This window comes from Lithobates pipiens, unplaced genomic scaffold, assembly GCF_037356315.1.
Source record: "Lithobates pipiens isolate NorthernLeopardFrog02 unplaced genomic scaffold, aLitPip1_a1.2 Scaffold_16, whole genome shotgun sequence".
Classification (NCBI taxonomy): Eukaryota; Metazoa; Chordata; class Amphibia; order Anura; family Ranidae; genus Lithobates; species Lithobates pipiens.
In genome coordinates, this window is record NW_027507748.1 from 325468004 (window position 1) to 325491645 (window position 23642).

The 23642-nt window shown below is 43.5% G+C and overlaps 1 protein-coding gene across 8 annotated transcripts in view; it reads left to right on the forward strand.

Moving 5' to 3' along the window:
- DLGAP3 (DLG associated protein 3) overlaps positions 1–23642 on the forward strand; it is a 655676-nt gene that overhangs the window by 456778 nt on the left and 175256 nt on the right. For all 8 annotated transcript variants that reach the window (XM_077481746.1, XM_077481739.1, XM_077481741.1 and 5 more), the window contains one exon: positions 9624–9858. In XM_077481746.1, the coding sequence (XP_077337872.1) occupies positions 9624–9858 (235 nt within the window). The remainder of the gene's footprint in view (positions 1–9623; positions 9859–23642) is intronic.

Consider the following 23642-nt stretch of genomic DNA (forward strand, 5'->3'; position numbering starts at 1 on the left):
TTTGATTCAACAGGTCTAGCAGTAATCAGGCCTGGGTGTGGCAAGTGAAATTTAACTCAGCTTTCCAAAAAATTGTGGTTAATTACAGTTCATTAAAACTGCATCTTGGATTTACTCTGGTTATCTTTGTGTAATATTAAAATTTGTGTGATGATCTGAATCACTTAAGTAGGAGAAATATGCAAAAAAAGAAAAAAAAGGGAAGGGGTAAATACTTTTCCACAGCACTGAATGTGACGAATGACAGCCACTTTAATGGACAAATCTTTTTTTTTTTAACTCTTGCTAAATGGAAGAGCAGGATATTGTTTAAAGGAAACCTGTCCTGTGAGGGCAAAGATGCCATTCAAGCTCTTCTAAAAATGCTAATTGCTGTTCTGACCCAGAAGCCCTGAATTAAAGTGATTTTTTTTTTTTTAAACAAACAGGTTTACTGTATACTTACCTGCTCTGTGCAATGGATTTGCACAAAGCTACCCCAAACCTCCTCTACTTGAGTCACCCTCCTGGCTCCTCCTCTTCTCATTGTGCCACCATGCAAAAGCTGTTTCCTATTGTGGCACACTTGCTGGACATGATCCTGAGCAACGCTGCTTGAGTCCATAGACACATACAGTGTGGCTTAGCCCCACCTCCCACCCCCTCATTATAGGATTTGACTGACAGCAGCAGGAGCCAATGGCATTGCTACAGATGGGCACAGAGCTGAATCGAGTAAGGGCTTATGTAAGGATGAGGAGGGGGGCATATTTCTACATAAACATTTTTTACCTTAATGCAAGGAATACATTAAGTTAAAACATGTTTAGACTTTAGAACAGCTTCTCACAATAATACAATTTTTTCCTTTCTCAGACTTGTTTCGTTATGCCATACTGAGGAATAAGGAGTGGCAACACACAAATATCATTTTTTAACATTTTTCCACATGGGTGCATAAAGCATGTGCATTCCAGAAACATGAGGGTGAAATTGATATTTAACACATTTTCTCTACATTATATTGCCTTTAAAGGGTGAACTCAATAACATTTCTCCATTTTCCAACACAACTATTTATAGATAGATTTCACCAGTCTATCTTTGTACCATATGTTCACTGAAAATTTTGGCAAGAATTGACAGTACATTAAACCTGATGTAATCCATATACTATATGTTAACCAGTAATATGTCCAACGTATTCAGCTAGCATAAGGGGATAAAAAAAAGACACACACATTCCTTTATTCATCTTCAGTGTTCTGGAAGCTCTCTGTATGCCAGTATTTAAACACTAACTTCCAGTACTGAAGTTAGAGCTCAATGCACCCTGTTCCTGAGGAATTGGGGTGTCAGAGCTCCATCTTCACAGATCTCTTGGGTTGAAAATAATGGCATAAAGCTGCTATTTACCTATTTACAGTATGTCAGCTTACTGTAAATTGTAGACATTCAATCAGTTTATTTTTGACTACTTATGGCATCATTATTCTGAAACTTCCAATATGCCTTTTCCACTTCCTATCTGCATTCTCGGAAAGGACTTAAGCACACTATACAATCTAATTGCAAACTCTGTACAGTCGCCTTGAGAATTACCAAAACTTTGTAATTTGTGGACAAACCTATATAATCCATTTATTTGTATCAAATCAGGCATGGCCCTGCACAACATTGTTTATGGGGAATCTAAAGGAGATTGTATGGTCAGCTGAAGACTAAAATTAATCTTTGTGCAGGACAAGATGTCCTCTCAAAATATTTTTTTCCTAATATGATTATATGCTCAGTGGCTAGAAACTTGAAAACAGCTTTCATCCTCTCATCTCACACATCTCCAGCCCACATTTTCACTATTATCTAATTTTTCAAGCTTTTTGAAAAATGCACGTCTTTAAGCTAAGACTAAATAAACAAGTTTTCCTCTCCCCTATGCATACCTCATGGATTGTGTTCTTTCCAAACAAGCTCCAAAAGTTGGATGGTGAAGACCAGTGTTTCTCAACTCCAGTCCTCAAGGCACCCCAACAGGTCATGTTTTCAGGATTTCCCTCAGATGTAACGGCTGTGGTAATTACTAAGGCAATGAAAGTGATCAAATCACCTGTGCAAAATAATGGAGAGCCTGAAAACATGACCTGTTGGGGCGCCTTGAGGACTGGAGTTGAGAAACACTGGTCTTCACCATCCAACTTTTGGTGCTGTATACATTTGTATTGTTGCTTTGAACAATGACCTGTAGGTGTATTATGCCAACATAGTTACATAGTTAGTCAGTTAGTAATAAATGTACAATCCTATATATATTGTTCCAGAGGAAGGCAAAAAAAACACAATGAAGCATGATCCAATTTGCTCCAGCAGGAGAAAAAAATCCTTCCTGGTCCCCCAAGAGGCAATCGGATATACCTTTGATCCACTTTACCTATAAATATTAGTATCCAGTTATATTTTGTGTATCTAGGAAATAATCCAGACCTTTCTTATAACAATCTACTGAGCTGGTCAGAACCACCACTTGAGGGAGTCTATTCCACACTTACTGTGAAGAAGCCTTTGCGTATTTGGAGGTGAAACCTATTTTCCTCCAGATGTAAAGAGTGCCCCCTTGCCCTCTATGATGACCTTAAAGTGAATAACTCAACACCAACTTCATTATATGGACCATTTATGTATTTATACATGTCGATCATATCCCCTCTTAATCCCCTCTTCTTAAGAGAGAGTACCTTCAGTTTAGCTAATCGTTCCTCATAGCTGAGCTTCCCCATGCCTGTTATCAGTTTGGTTGCCCTTCTCTGCACTTTCTCCAATTCCCCGATATCCTTTTTATGAACTGGTGCCCAAAACCGAACTGCATATTTCAGATGAGGTCTTACTAATAATTTGTACGGGGCAAAATTATATTTCTCTCTCTGCAGTCCATGCTTCCCCTAATACAAAAGGATTTTGCTCACTTTGGAAACTGCAGCTTGGCATTGCATTCCATTATTAAGCTTATGATCTATCAGGGCACCCAGATCCTTCCCCACCATGGAATCTCCCTAGTATGTATGATGCATGCATGTTTCTAGCACTCTCAAGTGCACAGCTTTACATTTATCAACACTGAACCTCATTTGACACATAGTTGCCTGAGGTCAGCTTGTAAGTTGGAGACATCCTATAAGGATGTTATTCCCCTGCATAGCTTGGTGTCACCCACAAAGACTGAAATGGTACTTTTAATCCCAGAGCCTATATCGTTCATAAATATATTAAAAAGGGTCTTAAAACTGAAGCTTGTGGTACACCACTAATAACCTTGGACCATTCAGTGTATAAATCATTAACCACTACTCTCTGAATTCGGTCTTTTAGCCATTTTTCTGTTCATATACAAACAGATTTTTCTAAGCCTGTAGACACATTAGCCGTGTGTGAGGAACTGTGTCAAGCGTTTTTGCAAAATCCAGCACGACCACCGCCACCCCTCTGTCCAAAGTTTTACTTACCTGCTTATGAAAAGAAATCTGATTTATCTGACAACTTCTTTCTTTCATGAATCCATGCTGTCTGTTACTTAAAATATTTTTTTCCAGCTAGAGCTCATCTATGTGGACTTTTATTAACCCCCCTAGCGGTAATCCCGAGTCTGGCTCGGGTTGGGATTTTACTGACAGGAGCGGTAACCCTGAGCCAGACTCGGGATCGCATCGCTGGATGCAGGGAAGGACACACAGAGAAGTTACTTACCTTGTCCCCTGGATCCAGCGATGTCCTCCGCGCTGTGTGAGCGAGCTGTCCTCCACTCGATTCACAGTGCTGAGTGCCGCCGAGCTCCGTTCCCTGCAACGCTTCGGCGCATGGGAGCGGAGAACGGCGGCAAATTCAAAAAAGTTAAAACACACACAGCACTGTAATCTTACAGATTACAGAACTGTATTAAAAAATACACACCCCCTTTGTCCCTAGTGGTCTGTGCAATGCCCTGCATGCACTTTTATATTATAAATACTGTTTTTTCTGCCTGAAATTTGGAGATTGTAACCAAAGCAACCAAAAAGTGTCCCTTTTTCAGTGTTTTAGGATTTGATTACATTATTGAATAATTTTTATTATTTTTTATTATATTATAAACTTTAGCATACTCGGGATGTCTGCTAGACTCTGGTTTGAACAGATTTAAGAGGTTTATTCCCAAGAATTACTGCACTACAATATAAAACGCCAAATTTCCACGCAAAATAATTGTACCACTTTCAGCACCTAAATCCAGACTGAATCATACCGCCAGGGAGGTTAAACCCTCCATAGTTACTTTGTAAAGACTGTTATCCCTTTTTAAATATAGGCACTGCATTGGCCTTACGCCAATCCAGTGGTACTATGCCAGTCATTAACTACTTCAGCCCTGAAAGAATTTACCCCCACCCTGACCAGAGCACTTTTAGCGATTCGGCACTGTGTCGCTTTAACTGACAATTGTGCGGTAACAGTACCGTATATACTCGAGTATAGGCCGACCCGAATATAAGCCGAGGTCCCCAATTTACCCCCAAAAAACTGGAAAAAATTATTGACTCGTGTATAAGCCGAGGGTGAGACATGCCTGTCCATCCCTGTGTGTCGTCCATCCCTGTGTGTGTCCATGCATCCGTGTGTGTGTGTGTCCATGCATCCGTGTGTGTGTGTGTGTGTGTCCATGCATCCGTGTGTGTGTGTGTCCATGCATCCGTGTGTGTGTGTGTCCATCCATCCCTGTGTGTGTGCATGCATCCGTGTGTGTGTGTGTGTGTGTGTGTGTGTGTGTCCATGCATCCGTGTGTGTCCATCCATCCCTGTGTGTGCATGCATCCGTGTGTGTGTGTGTGTGTGTGTGTGTGTGTGTGTGTGTGTGTGTGTGTGTGTCCGTGCAGCCTACCTGTGTCCAGCCTGCCTGTGTCCGTCCAGCCTGTGTCCGTCCAGCCTGTGTCCGTCCCGGCCTGCGTCCCGTCCCGGCCTGCGTCCCGTCCCGGCCTGCGTCCCGTCCCGGCCTGCGTCCCGTCCCGGCCTGCGTCCCGGCCTGCGTCCCGGCCCGGCCTGCGTCCCGGCCCGTCCCGCAGCTCTTCGTCGGTGGCCATTCTAGGATTCAAAAGCCGCGCCTCCGTCGGTGATAGGCGGAACACTCAATTTCCCACTGACTGCTGGGAAATTGAGTGTTCCGCCTATCGGATGTCCGTGATAGGCGGAACACTCAATTTCCCAGCAGTCAGTGGTCCGCCTATCATGGACGTCCGCTCATCCTCATACTACGGACGAGGATGAGAGGACGTCCGTGATAGGCGGAACACAGACTGCTGGGAAATTCAGTGTTCCGCCTATCACAGGCGAAGGCGGAGACGGAGGCGCGGCCTTTGAATCCTAGAATGGCCGCTGTCTGTCTGCTCGACACGCTGATCGGGCAGACAGACAGCGATGACTCGAGTATAAGCCGAGGGGGGCACTTTCAGCCTCAAAAAAGAGGCTGAAAATCTCGGCTTATACTCGAGTATATACGGTAATTTTTTTTTTGCACTACAAACAAAAAAAGAGCGACAATTTTGAAAAAAAAGCACAATATTTTGTACTTTTTGCTATAATAAATATCCCGATTTTTTTTTTTTAAATACTCTTTTTTTCACAATAAGTGTATATTGATTGGTTTGCGCAAAAGTTATATCGTCTACAAAATAAAGGATATATTTATAACATTTCTATTATTTATTTATTTCTTTACTAGTAATTGGGGCGATCTGCAATTTTTATCATGACTATGACATTATGGTGGACACATGGGACAATTTTGACACATTTTTGGGACCATTGGCATTAATACAGCGATCAATACTATAAAAATGCATTGATTACTGTAAAAATTTCACTGGCAGTGAAGGGGTTAACACTAGGGGCTATCTAGGGGTTAACTGGGAGGTGATTCTAACTGAAGGGGGAGGGGATTGACTAGAGGAAGTGACAGATCGTAGTTCCTAGCTAATAGGAACACACAATCTGTCACTCCTGTCAGAACAGAACAAGGAAGTGTGTGTTTGCACACTCATCCCTGTTCTGTGTCTCTTGCTCACGATCGCTCATGGCCGACGGTCATTGTGACCGTCGGCCACAAGCATTGGCACCCTCGCTGTGCAGCCGGCAGGCGCCTGCTATCCTGACCCGCGAGCTGATGTATAGCTAAGATGGCTCATGCAGGGGAGCCATCCTGCCACAGTATAACTGCAGCAGCTGGTTGGGAAGCGGTTAAAGAGTTTCATTTAGAAACAATGGCTTTGAAATGACAGAGCTTAATTCTTTTAGAATCTGTAGTTGTATGCCATATGATCAGGTGCTTTATTCACCTTGATTCTGTCTAAATATGTCTGGACTGTATACATTTTGAGCCATAGTTCATTTGTGTCAATATCATCCCCATTATGGATATGAGCTCCTCCATGCTCCTTGGTATACACAGAGCTGAAGAAGGTATTCATTAAATTTGCCTTCTCTTTTTCCCTGTCACCCACTCTAGATTATTTTGAAAAGGGCCTACATGCCCAGACTTGACCTTTTTATTTAAATAATATATTTGAAGATTTTTTTGAGGTGTCCTGCTATCTTTTGCAAACTGACATTTGTTTCGAATTTTTGCATTCTTTATTTCCTTTTTACAGATTCTGTTACATTCTTTGGCACATTTAAACAATGATAGTGTTCCTTAATTTTTATATTTTTTAAAAGCTCTTTTCTTATTATTTATAGCTTTTTTTAACTTTGGACGTGAGCCACATAGGTTTTATTTTTAGCCTTTTAAACTTGTTGCCCATGGGAATATACTTTGCAGTGTGTTCACATAGTCACTGTAAAACACAGTAAAACAATGGTTTTAAATGCAGTATCTGTCCGAGATATTTGTATGTTTACTTGCATCCATTTTTTAAACTCAAAATAAATTTTTTCATCACCCTAACTGCACTCAGTGATTCTAAAGGATAAAAAAATAAAAAATGTCATACTTACCCTTCTGCTCCTCCCCTCTGCTTGCTATGGGGGAACTCGTGTAGATTCATGCGCAAGTCAAGCCCCACTCTCACTGGCGGTGATTGACAGCAGCAGGAGGCAATGACTCCCGCTGCTGCCTCGCTGATCAGTAAGGCCCCTTTGACACATGCGGACCATTTGTTTTTGGTAACACTGCGGTATTACCATACATCTGGAAGCTTGTGCAGGGTGGTTTCTTGTTGTCTCCTACCTAACTGAGATTTTGTTAATTATTTTTCTTTGGCTGGCTGGCTTCTATTACCTTGGCTACTTCTCAGCCTATGTGGGGGATTCTCTGTAGGAAGGGTGCTCATATATTTTATACCGCCTCCCTGCTTCAATTTTGGTATATATATTTTTGTACTTTGACCGCATATTCACTTGATGGCTTCCACTCGATATTTACCCCTACATGTTTCCTGATCCCTACAACATACATGCTGTGGTTCGCAGCACATTTTAGACTATATATGGTGTATTTTTTTTATACCTATACCTCTATACATTTTATACCTCTGTCTTTTGCAAGCTATTAGCTTTTAAAATATCTCAACAATGGATCTTGAAGAAGCCCTTGCTCTGGGTGAAACACGCTGATCCAGATTCATACACCTCTTGGGATTTATCCCTATGTGGAACTCTTGTACTCTATGTTAAAGAGGAATATACAATACGTTCTTCAGACGATGTTTACCTCTATTGCTTTTAAGGTTTTTTACAATGTATTGATTTTATATGGACCATTTGTGAGTAATTACCATTATCTGGGCACATAAAAAATCCCCATCTTCCATGAACCCCCTTAATGTTAGGATATTTATGGGAAAGGTTTTACTTCCCACATTGCAGCCACATTTTCCCATTGATCATCCATTTACATCCGTTTTTTTCGTTTTTCATGATGCATCGATGTCTATTTTTCATCTGTCAATGGATGGATGAAAAATGGACAAACGGTCCAAATGGACAAACAGTCCACATGTGTGAAAGGAGCCTAAGGAGAGAGATCCACTGCTCTCGTGCACACTTAAAGTGACACTAAACGATATGCTTGTTCTCCAGATAACTCATACACATCTACTACTTGATAGTCCTATAATCTACTCTCCATGAATGTGTTTCTTACTGTGTTTTTCTGCCTCCTTGTAATGTACTCTATGAGTTCTTCTTTCCCCCTCATGTCTGTTTTCTTGGAATAAGAAGTGCATGTTAGTTGCAGCCATGTGCACTGCTCTATGCAAATTAGAATTCTCATAGTTCACATAGTTCATAGCCTATCTTTGGAGCAAGCAATAGAGTGTAGCTATGTCCATACATGCAGTGGGACCATGGAGAATGAATGTGGCCACTCTCTAACAAGAAGTCGTATTTTAGCAAAAAAAAAAAAAAAAAAACGAGACCTAGAGGAGGCCAGGAGCAATAAAGGATACTTTTTTTAATTAAAGCGGGAGTCCCGCAATTTTTTTTTTTAAAGTCAGCAGCTACAAATACTGCAGCTGCTGACTTTTAAAATAAGGATACTGACCTGTGTCAGGGTCCAGCGATGTCGGCACCATGGCCGAACCATCCCTCGTTCCTCGCGTGCTGCCGCCGCCATCTTCGGTAAGGAAATCAGGAAATTAAGCCTTGCGGCTTCACTTCACGGTTCTCGACTGCGTGAGTCCCACAGCGCAATCTGAATGGTCCCTGCTGTCTCTGGGACTGTGTGTGTCCCAGCAGACAGCAAGGGAGGACTGGAAGAGGTGTAGACTCCCGTGGGAGTCTATGACCAGAAGTGGGTGCAAATACCTGTCTTAGACAGGTGTCTGCACCCCCCTCCCTCCTGAAAGGTGCCAAATGTGACACCGGAGGGGGGGAAGGTTAAATTGTTGTGTGAACCTACGCTTTAAGAATACATACATGAATATAATGTATTTTTTAAACCAGAGTTTATTGTCACTTTAAAGGTGAAGGCAGTATTTAGATGACTGTAGCATTGTGTATGGCATTACTGCTCAAATACAATATTATTTGCAAGCTTTTGTTTTTTAGGAGTTTACATATTGTGATCTTCAGGGACAGTAGCTAGTATTAAACAACTCGGAGATTTAGCGAAAGAATATACAATAATAATCCTGATATATTCTTCCAGCTATTGCCCCTCTTCTTATAGTGTTCATTGTACCAGTTTCTTTATTCCATCATCCGTGTTACATATTTCAACATTATTGGGTGTGCAAAAATATGATTACATTATTACCTGAAGCAACTTTCATACTCATAAAAACAGACTTGCCGAACCCATGTTTGTGAAATTCTGAAACAATCATTTCAGGTATTATCTCTAGAGTTTAAAGCAATAACTGATAACAAGATCACAAAATGTTTTTCAACAGATCAGATTACAGGTATTCTTACAATTAACTCTCAACTAAAAAAGTGAGATGATTCTAGTGAAGTTAAATACAGATGGCTTAAAGATATTTTTTTTATTTGATGTTAAGGTTATTTCCACAATATTCATTATAAAATAATTTACAGCAACATAAAAATAATGAATTCATGTGGCAATCAAAATCTGTGGTGAAACATGCGATTTTGTGGTGATTCCTGTCTTTTTCACTCTCCAGATTAAGGGTGAGATAAACCACCAATCAGGAGCCACATGTGAATCCGTTTTCAGTGAAGTGGAATCTCATGCCGTAGAAGCCTTGGATCTCCCTGGCTGTTTTCGAATGCGCAGTCACAGCTACCTCCGAGCCATCCAAGCTGGTTGCTCACAGGATGATGATTGCATATCTGTCTTCTCCATGTCTGGCCCATCAGGACAAACTCTTGCCAGCAGCATCCTTAAACCCAACACTTGTAAGTGTCTTGTGCATGCACTAATTGATGATGGTTATGATGATGTAAAACTGAAGTGCCATTTTGTTATTGCCTACATGCCACAGTCTGCTTGCGTGTCATTGTTTTGTTTCATTACAGATTGGTCAAGTGTTTCATTTTCATTCCTTATCTGCGTTTTTTTACCTAGTTATAATAAACTCACCCACTTTATCCTCTTCTATATGGCCCGTACATTTCATCAGATAATATATAAAGTTACTGTGCTAGCAACTGATATAGTACATCCGAAAAACCTAAAAGGAAAGTGGCCATGTTTCCTATAGCAACTACTCAAGCCACTAACTAGTAATGTTACAGCTCTGATGCGTTTTTCTGGGCAAGTAAATCGTTTTCATTTAAATAATGCTAGCAATCAATCTTATATAGCCCAATTTTGTTAAATTCTGTGTTTGATTTGTATGCCTCTGTTCTTTTGTTTAGTCTTATCTGTATATTTAGGCAATAGATTGCTGTTTTTCTGTCAAATAACTGTAATATAATTGCATAACCAAGCACCCACCACAACAGCTGATGGATTTATAATCTAGATCATCATACTAGTTCCATTCACCTGTAATGTCAAACGATAATTGTGAACTTGTATACCTGTCATAGCAGATAAGAGATACAGTATCTAGTCAAAGTGGATTATTTTAAAAGGTCATTAGCTGCCTTTCGTGAGCCTTTCGTGAGTGCTAGTTTCTACGGTGTATAAAGGAATGTGCTACTTGTCACTCTAGCAGAATGCATGGGCTACCTATAACTGCCTGTTAGCAAGAGATCTGTGTGCTGGTTTTCTCTTTGATCTTGGTTCTTTGTTTATGTCTGGTCTTGCAAGAACCATAGTGCCACTGATAAAAGTAGAGTCTATATTACCTTGGGGGAGAATAAAAACAAAACACTAAAGTGTATGTCTGGGCAAAGTAAAAAACACATTTAGTACACCTCCTGTAATACATGCACATTTCCACATTTTTTATCCCTTCTAAGACCTTGTAAGAACAGAAAATACTTGTTGGTTTGTTAGAAATGCACCCAGCCTCTAATTTCCTGTTGAATGCTGACAACACACAGTATTTTGGGGGACTGAGTGGTGTCAACCCTGCCCAGTTGTCTTTTGCTAAATTCTTTAATCATCCCCCCCCCATACTTTTCTGTACAGCATAAAGATTAATTATTGTGTAGCTGGAGGAGGGCTGCTTGAGATAACACAGGAAGTGTGCACAAGACACAGGACAGTTCTGAATTTCTGACAAAATCAACAGATATTTTTCCACTTATAAAGCAGATATACACAAAAGGATTTCAACATCACTCCATCCCATCCCCCTCTAGCTCATTGTGCAAGGTGTTTATTATGTCCTTACTGACTTTGAAGTCAGTTTTACTCTCCTGAGTCCTCCCATGCTAACACAGTTTCTGTCTGTGGGGACAGCTAGCTCAATGCTGCAAATTAACCCTTCCCAGCTGGCCTCCTTCACTTCTCTTGGCCTAATGTCAGATATGCTCTGGATCCTAAGAGGACCCCTCCACTGCCCAGGTCAATGAGAATTGTCCATGAAATTTAGGCAGTGACGAGGAAACCCTGAAGAAGGACCCCAGCATGAAGTAAACGGAGAAAAGAAAGACCCGGCGCTGGATGATCATTTGACTGGACCCTAATGTAATTGAAAACAAAGATTTGTGTTTTTTTTTCTGTTTATCCCAATGATCAGATAGAAGGGAGATAGTAGCGGTCGAATCCCAGAGTTGCAATTTAACTGTTAGTAAAAATATTTCTCATCATTGGAAAATTATATTGGCTAATCTTGACATCATTATTCTAAATGATGTGCATCACAGTTATTAATACCTTATCTATGTACCAGGTGATCTGTAGTTGCAACAAATAATGTATTTTGATTATTATGATTGTTGATTATTAAGGATATATGGTATTTTTGTAACACACATAAGAAGTGGCTTCAGTATCCATTTAATGCCATTATATCAATGCTCATATGATCTACAGTATACAACATATACACAGATAGACCTGGAAGTCTTCAAAGATGCAGTTGTTCTTACAGTATGTGTATATTAGGGCAACTGAATACTAACAACTATGTACAAAGCCATCCACAATATCACCCCCAGCTACATCACTAGCTTAGTCTCTAAATACCAACCTACTCCTTCTCTGTTAGTAAAAATATTTCTCATCGATGCAAAATTATATTGACTAATCTTGACATCATTATTCTAAATGATGTGCATCACAGTTATTAATACCTTATCTATGTACCAGGTAATCTGTAGTTGCAACAAATAATGTATTTTGATTATTATGATTGTTGATAATTAAGGATATATGGTATTTTTGTAACAAACATAAGAAGTGGCTTCAATATCCATTTAATGCCATTATATCAATGCTCATATGATCTACAGTATACAACATACTGTATACACAGATAGACCTGGAAGTCTTCAAAGACACAGTTCTTCTTACAGTATGTGTATATTAGGGTAACTGAATACTAACAACTATGTACAAAGCCATCCACAATTTCGCCCCCAGCTACATCACTAGCTTAGTCTCTAAATACCAACCTACTCGTTCTCTTCGTTCCTCTCAAGACCTCCTGCTCTCTAGCTCCCTCATCACCTCCTCCCATGCTCGCCTCCAAGACTTTTCCAAAGCCTCTCCAATCCTATGGAATGTCCTACCCCAATCTGTCTGCCTATCTCCTACTTTATTAGCTTTTAGATGATCCCTGAAAACCCTTCTCTTCAGAGAAGCCTATCCTACCCACACCTAACAACTGCATTTTCATTTTCTCTATCAGCTCATCCCCCACAGTTATTACCTTTTGTTTCAACTTGAACCTCCCTTCTAGATTGTAAGCTCTAACAAGCAGGGCCCTCTATTCCCTCCTGTATTGATTTGTATTGTAAGTGTACTGTCTGCCCTCATGTTGTAAAGCTCTGCACAAGCTGTTGGCGCTATATAAATCCTATATAATAATAACTGGGAGAGCCCCAACGTTCATTTAGATAAAAAGCAGTAATAGGCAACGTTTGCCTATTTATCCTCAAGCAACTTTCATTTAATGGAATAGACTTTTTAAAAGTTTGATATAACTGTGAAAAAAATATATAGGAGAAAAGGGACTTATGGTTTGATCCAGCAGTTCTCTTATATTATAGGAACACAGCTATTCTATGACAATGTCACAAGGGCTTACAAATACTGACTACCCGAAGCTGATGTTTGAACAGTCTCGGGTACACTTCCTCAGCCCCATGTAAAAATGCTCAAAAATGGTAAAAGGCCCCTGAATTTAGCCCCACCTCCAGCACCTTCAGTAATATTACTTAAATGTAAAGCCTCTATCTCTAGATCTTGCAGGGCTATTGAGAAGTGGACCGAGGCAGGGTGCTGTAATGCTTTTAGGAAGCTATGTTGCAACCTGCTGGCTCCTCCCACTAGCAATGATATGCCTGCATTGCATAGAGAAGCATGGACACCCAGTAATGACATCACTGGGTCTAAAACAAGGTATGTATTGAATACAGAAAAGGTTTTAATTTAAAAAAAAAATGGTAGCATGTTGATAAGGAGAGGAGAGAGGGTGGAACAAGTGAAAGGAAAAAAATAAGCACTTAAACCCTATCTGTTTGGGAAAGCTCCATGTCTCCCTGTAGCTTATCTTTATAGCTACTGCTCTAGTTGTAGCTCCTTAACTCGACATACCTCCACTGATTTTTTTTAATGGCATTTCTAAGGCTTGCTTGGGGTTTATAAATTGATAAATTCAGTTTGGACTTCATTTTGGAAATTACTTTTGAGGCTGAACAAAATTGTCATTACATAATTTCCTTGTCCTATGCAAATAATTTTTTAAAGAGGAAGTAAACCTTCTCTACAAAAAAAAACACACTGCAGGACAAAGGCATAATAAGCTAGTATACATAGTATGCATAGTATACTAGCTCATTATGAATTACTTACCTGAGATCGAAGCCCCTGAAGCGACCCTTGTTCACATTCTCGGTTGCCGCCATGATACCTGGAGTGACGTCCGGGTATCGCTGCTCCGGCGTTGTGACTAGGCGGAGCAGCAATCTGTTGCATGCATGCGCATGGGAGCCGTCAGTGACGGCATGATCGCCTCGACTAACGGCACGCTTCGTTGTCCACCTGTGTTTTAACGTTATTTAAGGAGAATAAGCGGATTGGCAGTTTAATAAGGTCTACTTTACTTCTGTTGCTCCTTTATAAGCATTACTCATATCACCAAAAACTCTGTTTAAACTTTGTTTGGCAGGAGCATTTTAGTTTTTTGAGAAAATTACAACTGCATTATTTAGACTGCTTTTACCATACTTCATCAGATCTATTCCGTACACTACCTTTTTGGAATTTGCTGCAGAATTAAACCCTTTGATAGTTTCCGTATATGTGGGTATAGCAAAAAAAAATATAATTTATGCAGAGACTATTAACTTCAAGTCAATCAGTTACACTGAATGAGTGGCACTATGTACAAGAGAGACCATTGAAGGCAGATCATGATTATCTCTAGTACTTGCAGAAGGTTCAGATAACTTTGACGGGCTTTGTTGTTTGTAGTGTCCTAAGGTCCTTGGGTGGGAGCATAATCCTGAATATCAGTGCACTTATTTTAATCGTTTATCTTAGTTTGATTTTAAAAATCTTCTGGTGGTGCACAGTTAAAGAAGACATCAAATAAACTAGTACATTTAAATCTATGCTTAGAACCAAAACTAACCAAACTACTTTTCTTATGGTCTAGCTCAATTTGTTTTCTTGATGGGATTCCTAACTTAATTTAAACTTTTTACATTACCTCACAGTTTTAGGGAGAACCTTGTATAGATTACCAGATATTGAAATTGATTACTTCTTGACCTACCACCCTAGGTCCAGTAAACAAACTCAGTGTATCAGGATCAGGCAGGAGCTGGAGCAGTTTCCAAATACTTATGTTCCTTCCTTGAATAGATTTTGAATGGCAACCTTATTCATGAATCATTGCAATTATCACCAGTCTGCATTGTATGTTGACTGCATCCTGAAGTTAAGAATGAAGCTGTACTAGCTGTGAACCTGGGCAATATTAAGAACATATTAGGCAAAAATCCTTTGTTAGATGCTTGAAATTGCCAATAAAAACAATATCTTCACAACGGCTTCATGATATGTTTGAGGATAGTAGGTCCCTTACCAAAGTTCTTAGGCGCCTCTAGTCTAGCAGGTCATGTTTAGTAATTTCCTTTAGATAAAATAGATGTCATAAATACCAAGCCTTTGACATTGATTTAAAACACCTCTGCAAAGTGAAGTAAATCCTGAAAACATGTGCTGTTGGGAGTACTTGTAGGTTGAGGTTGGAAAGCACTGCTCTGAATATATGATTTATTATGTACAAGAAACATCCATATTAGACCATTTTTTATTTCAAGTTTTAACCCTCGCCTCATTGGACTATATGCAGTGCTTGAGCAAATCATCCAAGTTGCCTAGAAATTTAGGAATAACTGCTCTATAAAGATACCCATTTATTGACCCGTTTATCTGATTCTCAACCTGTTTTCAAGATTCCAAAATTGTTCAAGACAAATGTCTGTATTTAGTGAACTGAAAAGGTTATGGGCCCAAAGGGAGATCTTGATTTCAGGAAGACTTTGTGTGCCCCTGTGTTGCTAAGGAAATTTCACCAATGCTCTTTACAAAAGAGAGAGGGAGCACTTTTAGAAACTTTGATCCTCCTTACATTTTGTGGTCAGTCTCTGTGTATATGCTTCTGCTTGACTCATTAGGTCATTGGCTTACTGTCTGCTCCAGAGGTCACGAAAACATTTCTACTCATGCACTGGAACAGTCTTTCACTGAACATGAAGCACACAAAAGTACAGTTTACACATTTCCTCCAATTCTGCACTCAGTCATAGCCATAGGTGTGCGCAACCAATGGCGGGTGTGGCCAAATTGTGTTTACAGTGGGAATGACCTAAAAGAGCATGGTTAAATAAAACAAAAGCCTTCCTGTACTCATAAAATATGCTTCCCTGGTGGAGCATGGGTACAGTGCAGTGTACCCACGGTATTTCGTGTTGGTTAGCTGCACTTAGCCATAGACTTCTATTTTTTTTCAGTAGTGCACTTTCTGAAGCCAAAAACTGAAAGTGTCATTTTGGTGCGCTCTCAGAAAGTGCATCAAAACTATGGGATAGGGGACATGGCCAAGATGGCACTGTGAGCGGCTTCTTCTTTAGTGAGCTCCGCTTCTAATATTTTCATCCGGATCCAGGACTGCCTCTCTCCCTCCATACTCAGCCCTCCAGAGCCTGGGGTTGGAGCCTGTTAGTCCTGCGGCCCAGCGGGAGAAGGTTGGCAGCGCTGCGCTCTCCCCGCCGTTCCGCGGCCTCCACAGTGATTTTGGCTTCAGCTGCGGCCTTTCCTAGTGGCCCCTGCCCGAGCGACGGAGCGCGGTACTCCCGGCGGATCGAAGTGAGACCCCCCGCGGTCTGTGGCCAAACACAGAGTGGAGCTGACCCCTCCCCGGAGGATGCCTGCGGCCCAGACACAGAATCCGGACCTCCGGCGGTGAGTAGGTCGTGACCGCTGCCCTTCCTGGCTGCCCCCGTCCGAGCGGCGGAGTGTGATGCTCCCGGCAGAACGGAGTGAGACCCCCCACGGCCTGTGGCCGAACACGGAGTGGAGCTGGCCCATCCCCGGTGGCTGCCTGCAGCCCAGACACAGAATCCGGACCTCCAGCGGTGAGTAGCAGCCTTTCCTGATGGCCTGCGGACTGACTGAGGAATCCGGCCTGTAGCTCCTCCCTGCACTGCGGTGAGGACCCCTCCATAGCCTGCTCATCATATAAGGAGGGGAGGGGGCCTGTCTTGGGGCGGTTGCTGACCCCCCCCCTAAGATATACAGGGCCCTTCTGGGAAAACAATTGGAAGGGCTCAGTTTCTGCCCCCCTGACGGCCCCTGTGGGGTGAGACAGGGCAAGAGACTTCTTTATGCCCCAGCTGTCCTGGAGGACCCCAGCCCCGGCCAACGGACCAAGGGCGGCCCTGGGCACGGAACCGTGCCCTTCTGCCCACACACACCACAACCGAGGCAGGGCGGGCCTCTCTTGACGACCCAAAGACACTCGGACTCTACAGCCGGGGCATCAGAGATTTGCCGTGGGGGGTTTGCCTGGGGGGCCCTTGATTGACACGGGTGTCTCTCCCGGATACTCTCTGACCCCACCTGACCTTGTCCTGCGCCACTCCACCTGAATGAGGCGCCGGAACTCAGGCAAAAATTTTTGTAAAGGGGGCAAGCTTCTGAATTTCCCGTCCCAGCCGGACCCCCCAGGCGGCCTTGGACCCCCAGGAGGAGACCCGCACCACACGGAGTGCCCATAGAGCCTCCCAGATGGCCCCCATGGATCCACCTGAGTCCCGACCTCCCTGGCTGGCGGAGGTCATGGCGGCCATCACCACCTGTCAAACCTTCCTAACGGCAAAAATAGAAGCCGTGCAGTTGGATATGGGTCTCATCAGACAGGATATAGACAAACGCAGATCCAGGATCGCTGAGACCGAGCAAAGGGTGAGCAATACTGAAGACACAGTGTTCGAACATGGAGCTGCACTTCACACCCTTCAAACAAAAGTTAAAGCCCTGGAATACAGAGCTGAAGTTGCAGAGAATAGGAACCGGCGCAATAATCTCCGCATTGTTGGCCTGCCAGAGGGGGCTGAGGGGAACAACCCCACCTGCTTCGTGGAGGGCATGCTGCGGGACCTCCTCCCCGATGCTCGTTTCTCGCCTCACTACGCGGTGGAAAGGGCACACCGCATACCACCTAAACCGGGGCCTCCTGGAGCCCCCCCCCCCCCCCGCGAACCTTCATTCTCCGCCTCCTTAATTTCAGAGACTGAGATGAAGTTCTCCACGCTTCTAGGATGATCTTCCCTGACTACTCGGTGGAGACTCAGAAGCTCAGGAAATCTTTTGACCACGTGAAAGCGGCTTTGAGAGCACGTAACATCCACTATGTGTTCTTTTTCCGGCCCGTCTAATGCCGCGTACACACGAGCGGATTGTATGGCGTACTTAGTCCGTCATACAATCCGACGGACAGTCCGTCGTACTTTCCACTGAACGGACTTGACCACACACGGATGCACAAACAGTCCGTCGAAAGCTTGCGCGATAACGTGTACAGCACGTACGACGGGACTAGAAATAGGAAGTCCAAGACACAGCAAAGCACACTTCCGCCGTGTAAATCCTTACTGGGCATGCGCCATTTTTAGTACGTCGAACTAGCATACTGACGACAGTACTGTACGCTGAAACGAAAGTACGACGGACAGAATTTCGAAAAAAACAAAATTCTTAGTACTCCGGACTGCACGCTGAAAAAGTCCGCTGAAGCCCACACACGAGCGGATTGTCCGCTGAAATGTGTTTCGACGGACTAAGTACGCCATACAATCCGCCCGTGTGTACGCGGCATAAGAGTCCAGGACGGAGAGACGACCCACTTCTTTAACACCCCCAGAGAGGCATCCGCCTGGATTGATTCGCTGCCGCCGGCCCGCTGATCGACCATACGCCCAGGGCTGGATGTCGTCTTACTTCTTCGGAATTGATCACAATCCATTCCACTGTTGGGATGCCCACATCCTTGGTTGCACCTGTTGTGCTCTGTTTGCACCGATGGTGGGCTCACCTCTAATGCTGGAAGCAACCTCCCCGGTGGCGGGAGTTCAAGTTGATACCCCTGACCTGAGATACGGTCAGGAGAATGCACTCCTCTTTGCCCTTTCCTGCCCCCTCCTGGAGCATGGGGGCTCATACCATATATACCTTTTTCCCCTTTTTGGATCATTTTTACTGATGGGACTAACTGCAGACTTTCTTTATCCTCCTAGAACCATGTCCCTTTCAGCTTCCTCCATAGAGCAGGCAGTTGTCTCGCGCTTAGTGAGCCGCTCAATTTGTTGCCTAACCTGCCTCTTGCACGGACCCCCTGTTGCATCCAGCAAGCTGATACACTTTGGGATGAATACCCTCCTCAGTTTAAGGGGGTTGGGATTATTCCCCTTACAGGGCCAGCGATTTTTGTTTCCCCTTTTAAACCTCTGTTTAGTTTTGTTATACTTGTTTACTAAAAATCTTGATATTTCATTGTTGCATTGTCCTCGGATATGTATTTCTCGGGTCCAGCGGTCCAATCCAGGAGTCGGGTTCCACAAGGATACTGATCCTTTTACTACCCCCAGAGTCCATGTCTACTCTTAACATCCTCTCCTGGGACACCAGGGGGTTGAACTCCCCGGTTAAGCAATCCCTGGTGTTCCAATTCCTTAAAAGTTATAACCCACATATATGCGTACTCAAGGAGACGCACCTCATCGGGAGTAGGCTTCTCTCCCTAAAAAAAAAACCCTGGGTGGGGTACCATTACCACTCCACCCACTCACCCAGTTTTGCCAGGGGTGTAAGTGTCCTAGTATTGAAGTCCCTCCTCTTTAGGCTCCTGGATCTGGCATTGGACCGGATGGCAGGTATGTCATTATTCATGTGACAATTTACTCAATGACCTGGACCATTGTGGGATTATACTTGCCCCCGCCAGCCTCATTGCTGGTGCTGAACCAAATCACTAGCAAGATGGCTGAGTTCGTCTCTGATAATGCTGTCATCCTGGGTGATTTTAATCTAGTTCCTGACCCAGACATGGGCAGACTGACTCCGGTGGGACACCACGGCCCTGGGCTGGCTGACTGGGCAGACACATATGGCCTGACGGATGTCTGGAGGTGTAGACACCCCATGTCTCGGGCATTTACATGTCATTCTGCCACCCATAAAACATTCTCGCGCATTGACTTGGTTTTTGCGCGAAGTCCAGTCCTCCCAAGGAGACATACAAATATTGCCCAGGGGAATATCGGCTCATGCACCTCTGCTCCTGACATTGGATCTTTCCCTGGGACCAGTGGTTAGATTATGGAGGCTAACCAGATTCTGGATTTCAGACACCGCTGTGGATGCTCACTTCAGGACTGAATTGAATAGCTATTGGGCGGAGAATGCAGGTTCGGCTGAGGCCATGGTAGTGTGGGATGCCTTTAAGGCTACCACGAGGGGGCACTATCAGACTATCATTGCCAAAATACACAGAACGTAGAGCAGAACTAAAAAGGGCTGAGGGGGAGGCAGTCTGTGCGGAGGCTCTCTTTGTCCGCACTCGGGACCCCCAACACTATCTGACACTGCAAACCCTGACTAGGGAGGCTGTCGATCTCTGCACCTATCTCACCCAGAAGAAAATGCTGACTCAGTCCCGACGGATTTTTGAGCAGGGGGAGAGGTCGGGGAGATTGCTGGCCTGGCTCTCCAGGGAACAGGCAGGGGGGCTGAGTATTTCACATATCAGTGACCAATCCGGTCAGTTGATTCACACCCCAGACGGGATTAATAACTGTTTTGCGGAATTTTATACATCTCTCTATGCCTCTAGGTCAGATTACATTAAGGAAGATCTGACGACCTACTTGGCTGACATAGATATACCAATCCTCACAGAAACGTACCGAAATAGGCTGGACGCCCCTATCATGGTTCTGATGATTCTCCAGGCGCTTAAATCCATGCAGGCGGGTAAGACGCCGGGACCGGATGGAATCCCGACGGAATTCTATAAGTACTACGCTACAGAGCTCTCTGACAGACTCCACCATCTATTCTCCGCGCCACTGTTAAATGTGGACGTGAAAATACTGGGCAAAATCCTGGCCAACAGACTAAGCTTAGTCATCATGGCCCTTGTCCATAGTGACCAAACAGGCTTTATGCCAGCAGAGGCACAGACATTAATATCAGACACTTTCTCACACACATAGATAGAGCGGACGGGGGGGAGGCGGGTGCAGTGGCCTCGCTCGACACGGAGAAGGCTTTCAACTCTGTCGAGTGGGGTTACCTATGGGAGGTGCTCTTGCGATTCGGATTTGGCCCAGGATTTACAAACTGGATCCGCATGCTGTACCACAGCCCCTCTGCTAGAATCCGTACCAATGGCTGCCTCTCCGGGCAGTTTCAGCTGGCACGGGGTACGAGACAGGGGTGCCCCCTCTCTCCAGCCTTATTTGCCCTCGCGATGGAGCCCCTGGCTATTTTGCTGAGAGCGGATCCTGGGATAAAGGGAATACAGGTAGGGCCAATCGAAGAAAAGCTTTCCTTGTATGCAGATGATGCTCTGCTTTATTTAGCGGACGCGTTGTCTTCTTTGTGGACAAAACAGTTGAAATTCAACTGCTCAAATTCCTTGCCATGTGAAAAAAATAAAAATAAACACAAAAAGCAGCTCCCTAGAGAAGTGACAAAGACACCTATAGAGTGATAACAATAATTAGGGGCGCTCTGCAAAAAAATATTTTCTAAACCACTAAATTACAATAACTGTGGCAAAAATGCTTAAGACAATATAATAATCACCAGAGTAAAAATATGCACATATATGATGACAATAAATACACTGAAGAAATAGTGAACATTGGTGAACCACCAAAAATAATTATAATAATTAGCAATGTAAAGTTCCAATAACGTGTCTCTACAAAAAATGAATTCTGCCGATCCAGAGTGTGGTAAACAGATATTAATCGTGATATAGCAACAAGTCGGGAAAAAGGCTTGCGACTCCCTCCACCATACACGCAGCACTACACCAGTTGTGAAGATGCAAGTCCAAACTGCTTACCAGATCCATTTGACCACTTTAATTAAAAAGTAAGTCAAATAACGATTGTACAGGATAATGCCTGCTCATATGGGTACTGATGCAAATGATAGTAGATGGTATGTCTGTCTTCACAGACTCAAAAGGCAAATGTGGAAAAATACAAAAAGATCCATAGCATAATACTGACTTTATTAAAAAAATAAGTAAAAAACAGACAGCCAAAATGCTCCTTACATGGTTATGTGCCTGACCTGGCACTGGGACTGCTCGCTCTGACCGAAAGACTCACTCTCCGAACCAAGGAAAAGGTCCTTCCGCATTCAATAATTGGCGTGCGTTCCAGGCCCTCTGGTTCGTCGGTCTGCAGGCCTGGAACGCACGCCAATTATCGAATGCGGAAGGACCTTTTCCTTGGTTCGGAGAGTGAGTCTTTCGGTCAGAGCGAGCAGTCCCAGTGCCAGGTCAGGCACATAACCATGTAAGGAGCCTTTTGGCTGTCTGTTTTTTACTTATTTTTTAATAAAGTCAGTATTATGCTATGGATCTTTTTGTATTTTTCCACATTTGCCTTTTGAGTCTGTGAAGAGAGACATACCATCTACTATCATTTGCATCAGTACCCATATGAGCAGGCATTATCCTGTACAAGTGTTATTTGACTTACTTTAATTAAAGTGGTCAAACGGATGTGGTAAGCAGTTTGGACTTGCATCTTCACAACTGGTGTAGTGCTGCGTGTATGGTGGAGGGAGTCGCAAGCCTTTTTCCCGACTTGTTGCTATATCACGATTAATATCTGTTTTCTACACTCTGGATCGCCATGAATTCATTTTTTGTAGACACGTCATTGGGACTTTACATTGCTAATTATGAAAATTATTTTTGGTGGTTCACCAATGTTCACTATTTCTTCAGTGTAATTATTGTCATCATATATGTGCATATTTTTACTTTACTGGTTTAGAAAATATTTTTTTGCAGAGCGCCCCTAATTATTGTTATCGCGTCGTCTTCTTTATACACTGCACTGGAACTGATTAATCGCTTCGGTCGATACTCAGGCATCCGCATCAATTGGGACAAATCGGTTCTTTTCCCGCTCCACTCCTCGACCCCTCGCATGCCTCACCCACAGCTTCAATGGGTGGAAAGCTTTACATACCTGGGGATTAAAGTCAGTTGTAGAGTTCAGAACTATCTGGACGACAATCTGCAGCCACTCATGACACAATTTGGGGCTTGGTGCGCGGCATGGCGATCCCTTCCTTTATCCCCAGTGGGCAGAGTCAATCTGCTAAAAATGATCTCCCCAAGTACCTGCACTTCTTTCGTAACAACCCCATACACATCCCCAGGACTTTTTTTTCCAGAGGCTGGAGAGTCTGTTGATACCCTTTGTCTGGGCTGGAAGACCCCTCAGGGTAGCCAAGCAGATACTATACCTCCCATTATCGGGGGAGGTGGCTTGTGCTCCGGAACTTTCGGATCTACTACTGGGTGGCCGTTTTGGTTACAATTCGGTGGTGGTTCTCCCAGCCCACACAGAACCCGGCAGTCACCCTGGAGGAGGCCATCCTTGGCTCCTTTGCAGCTCTGAGTAACCTACCATTTCGGGGGCTTAGGGCAAGCTCCTCCATGACGAGTTTGATGCGTACCGCGGTGAGGGTCTTGCAGTGGGCAAGGAAGAGGTACGGGAAGCCCAACCACATCTCCCCACACATGCCCCTATGGGGTAATCCCATGCTCCCTCACCTGAATAGTATCCCAGACCCTTCTCTGTGGGCGAAAAAAGGAATCATCACCTTAAAGCACATCGTTTATCAGGGTAGGCTAATGACTTTCCAGGAACTGAGACGTACATATGCACTCCGGATCTCTTTCCAGTTCAGATACTGGCAACTGAAACACGCCTTTGGGGCCCAATTTCCTGCCCCTTTGACTCTGGAATTGGACTCCATTGAACGTCTACTGACTTCCAGGGTAATGGGGAGACCCCTG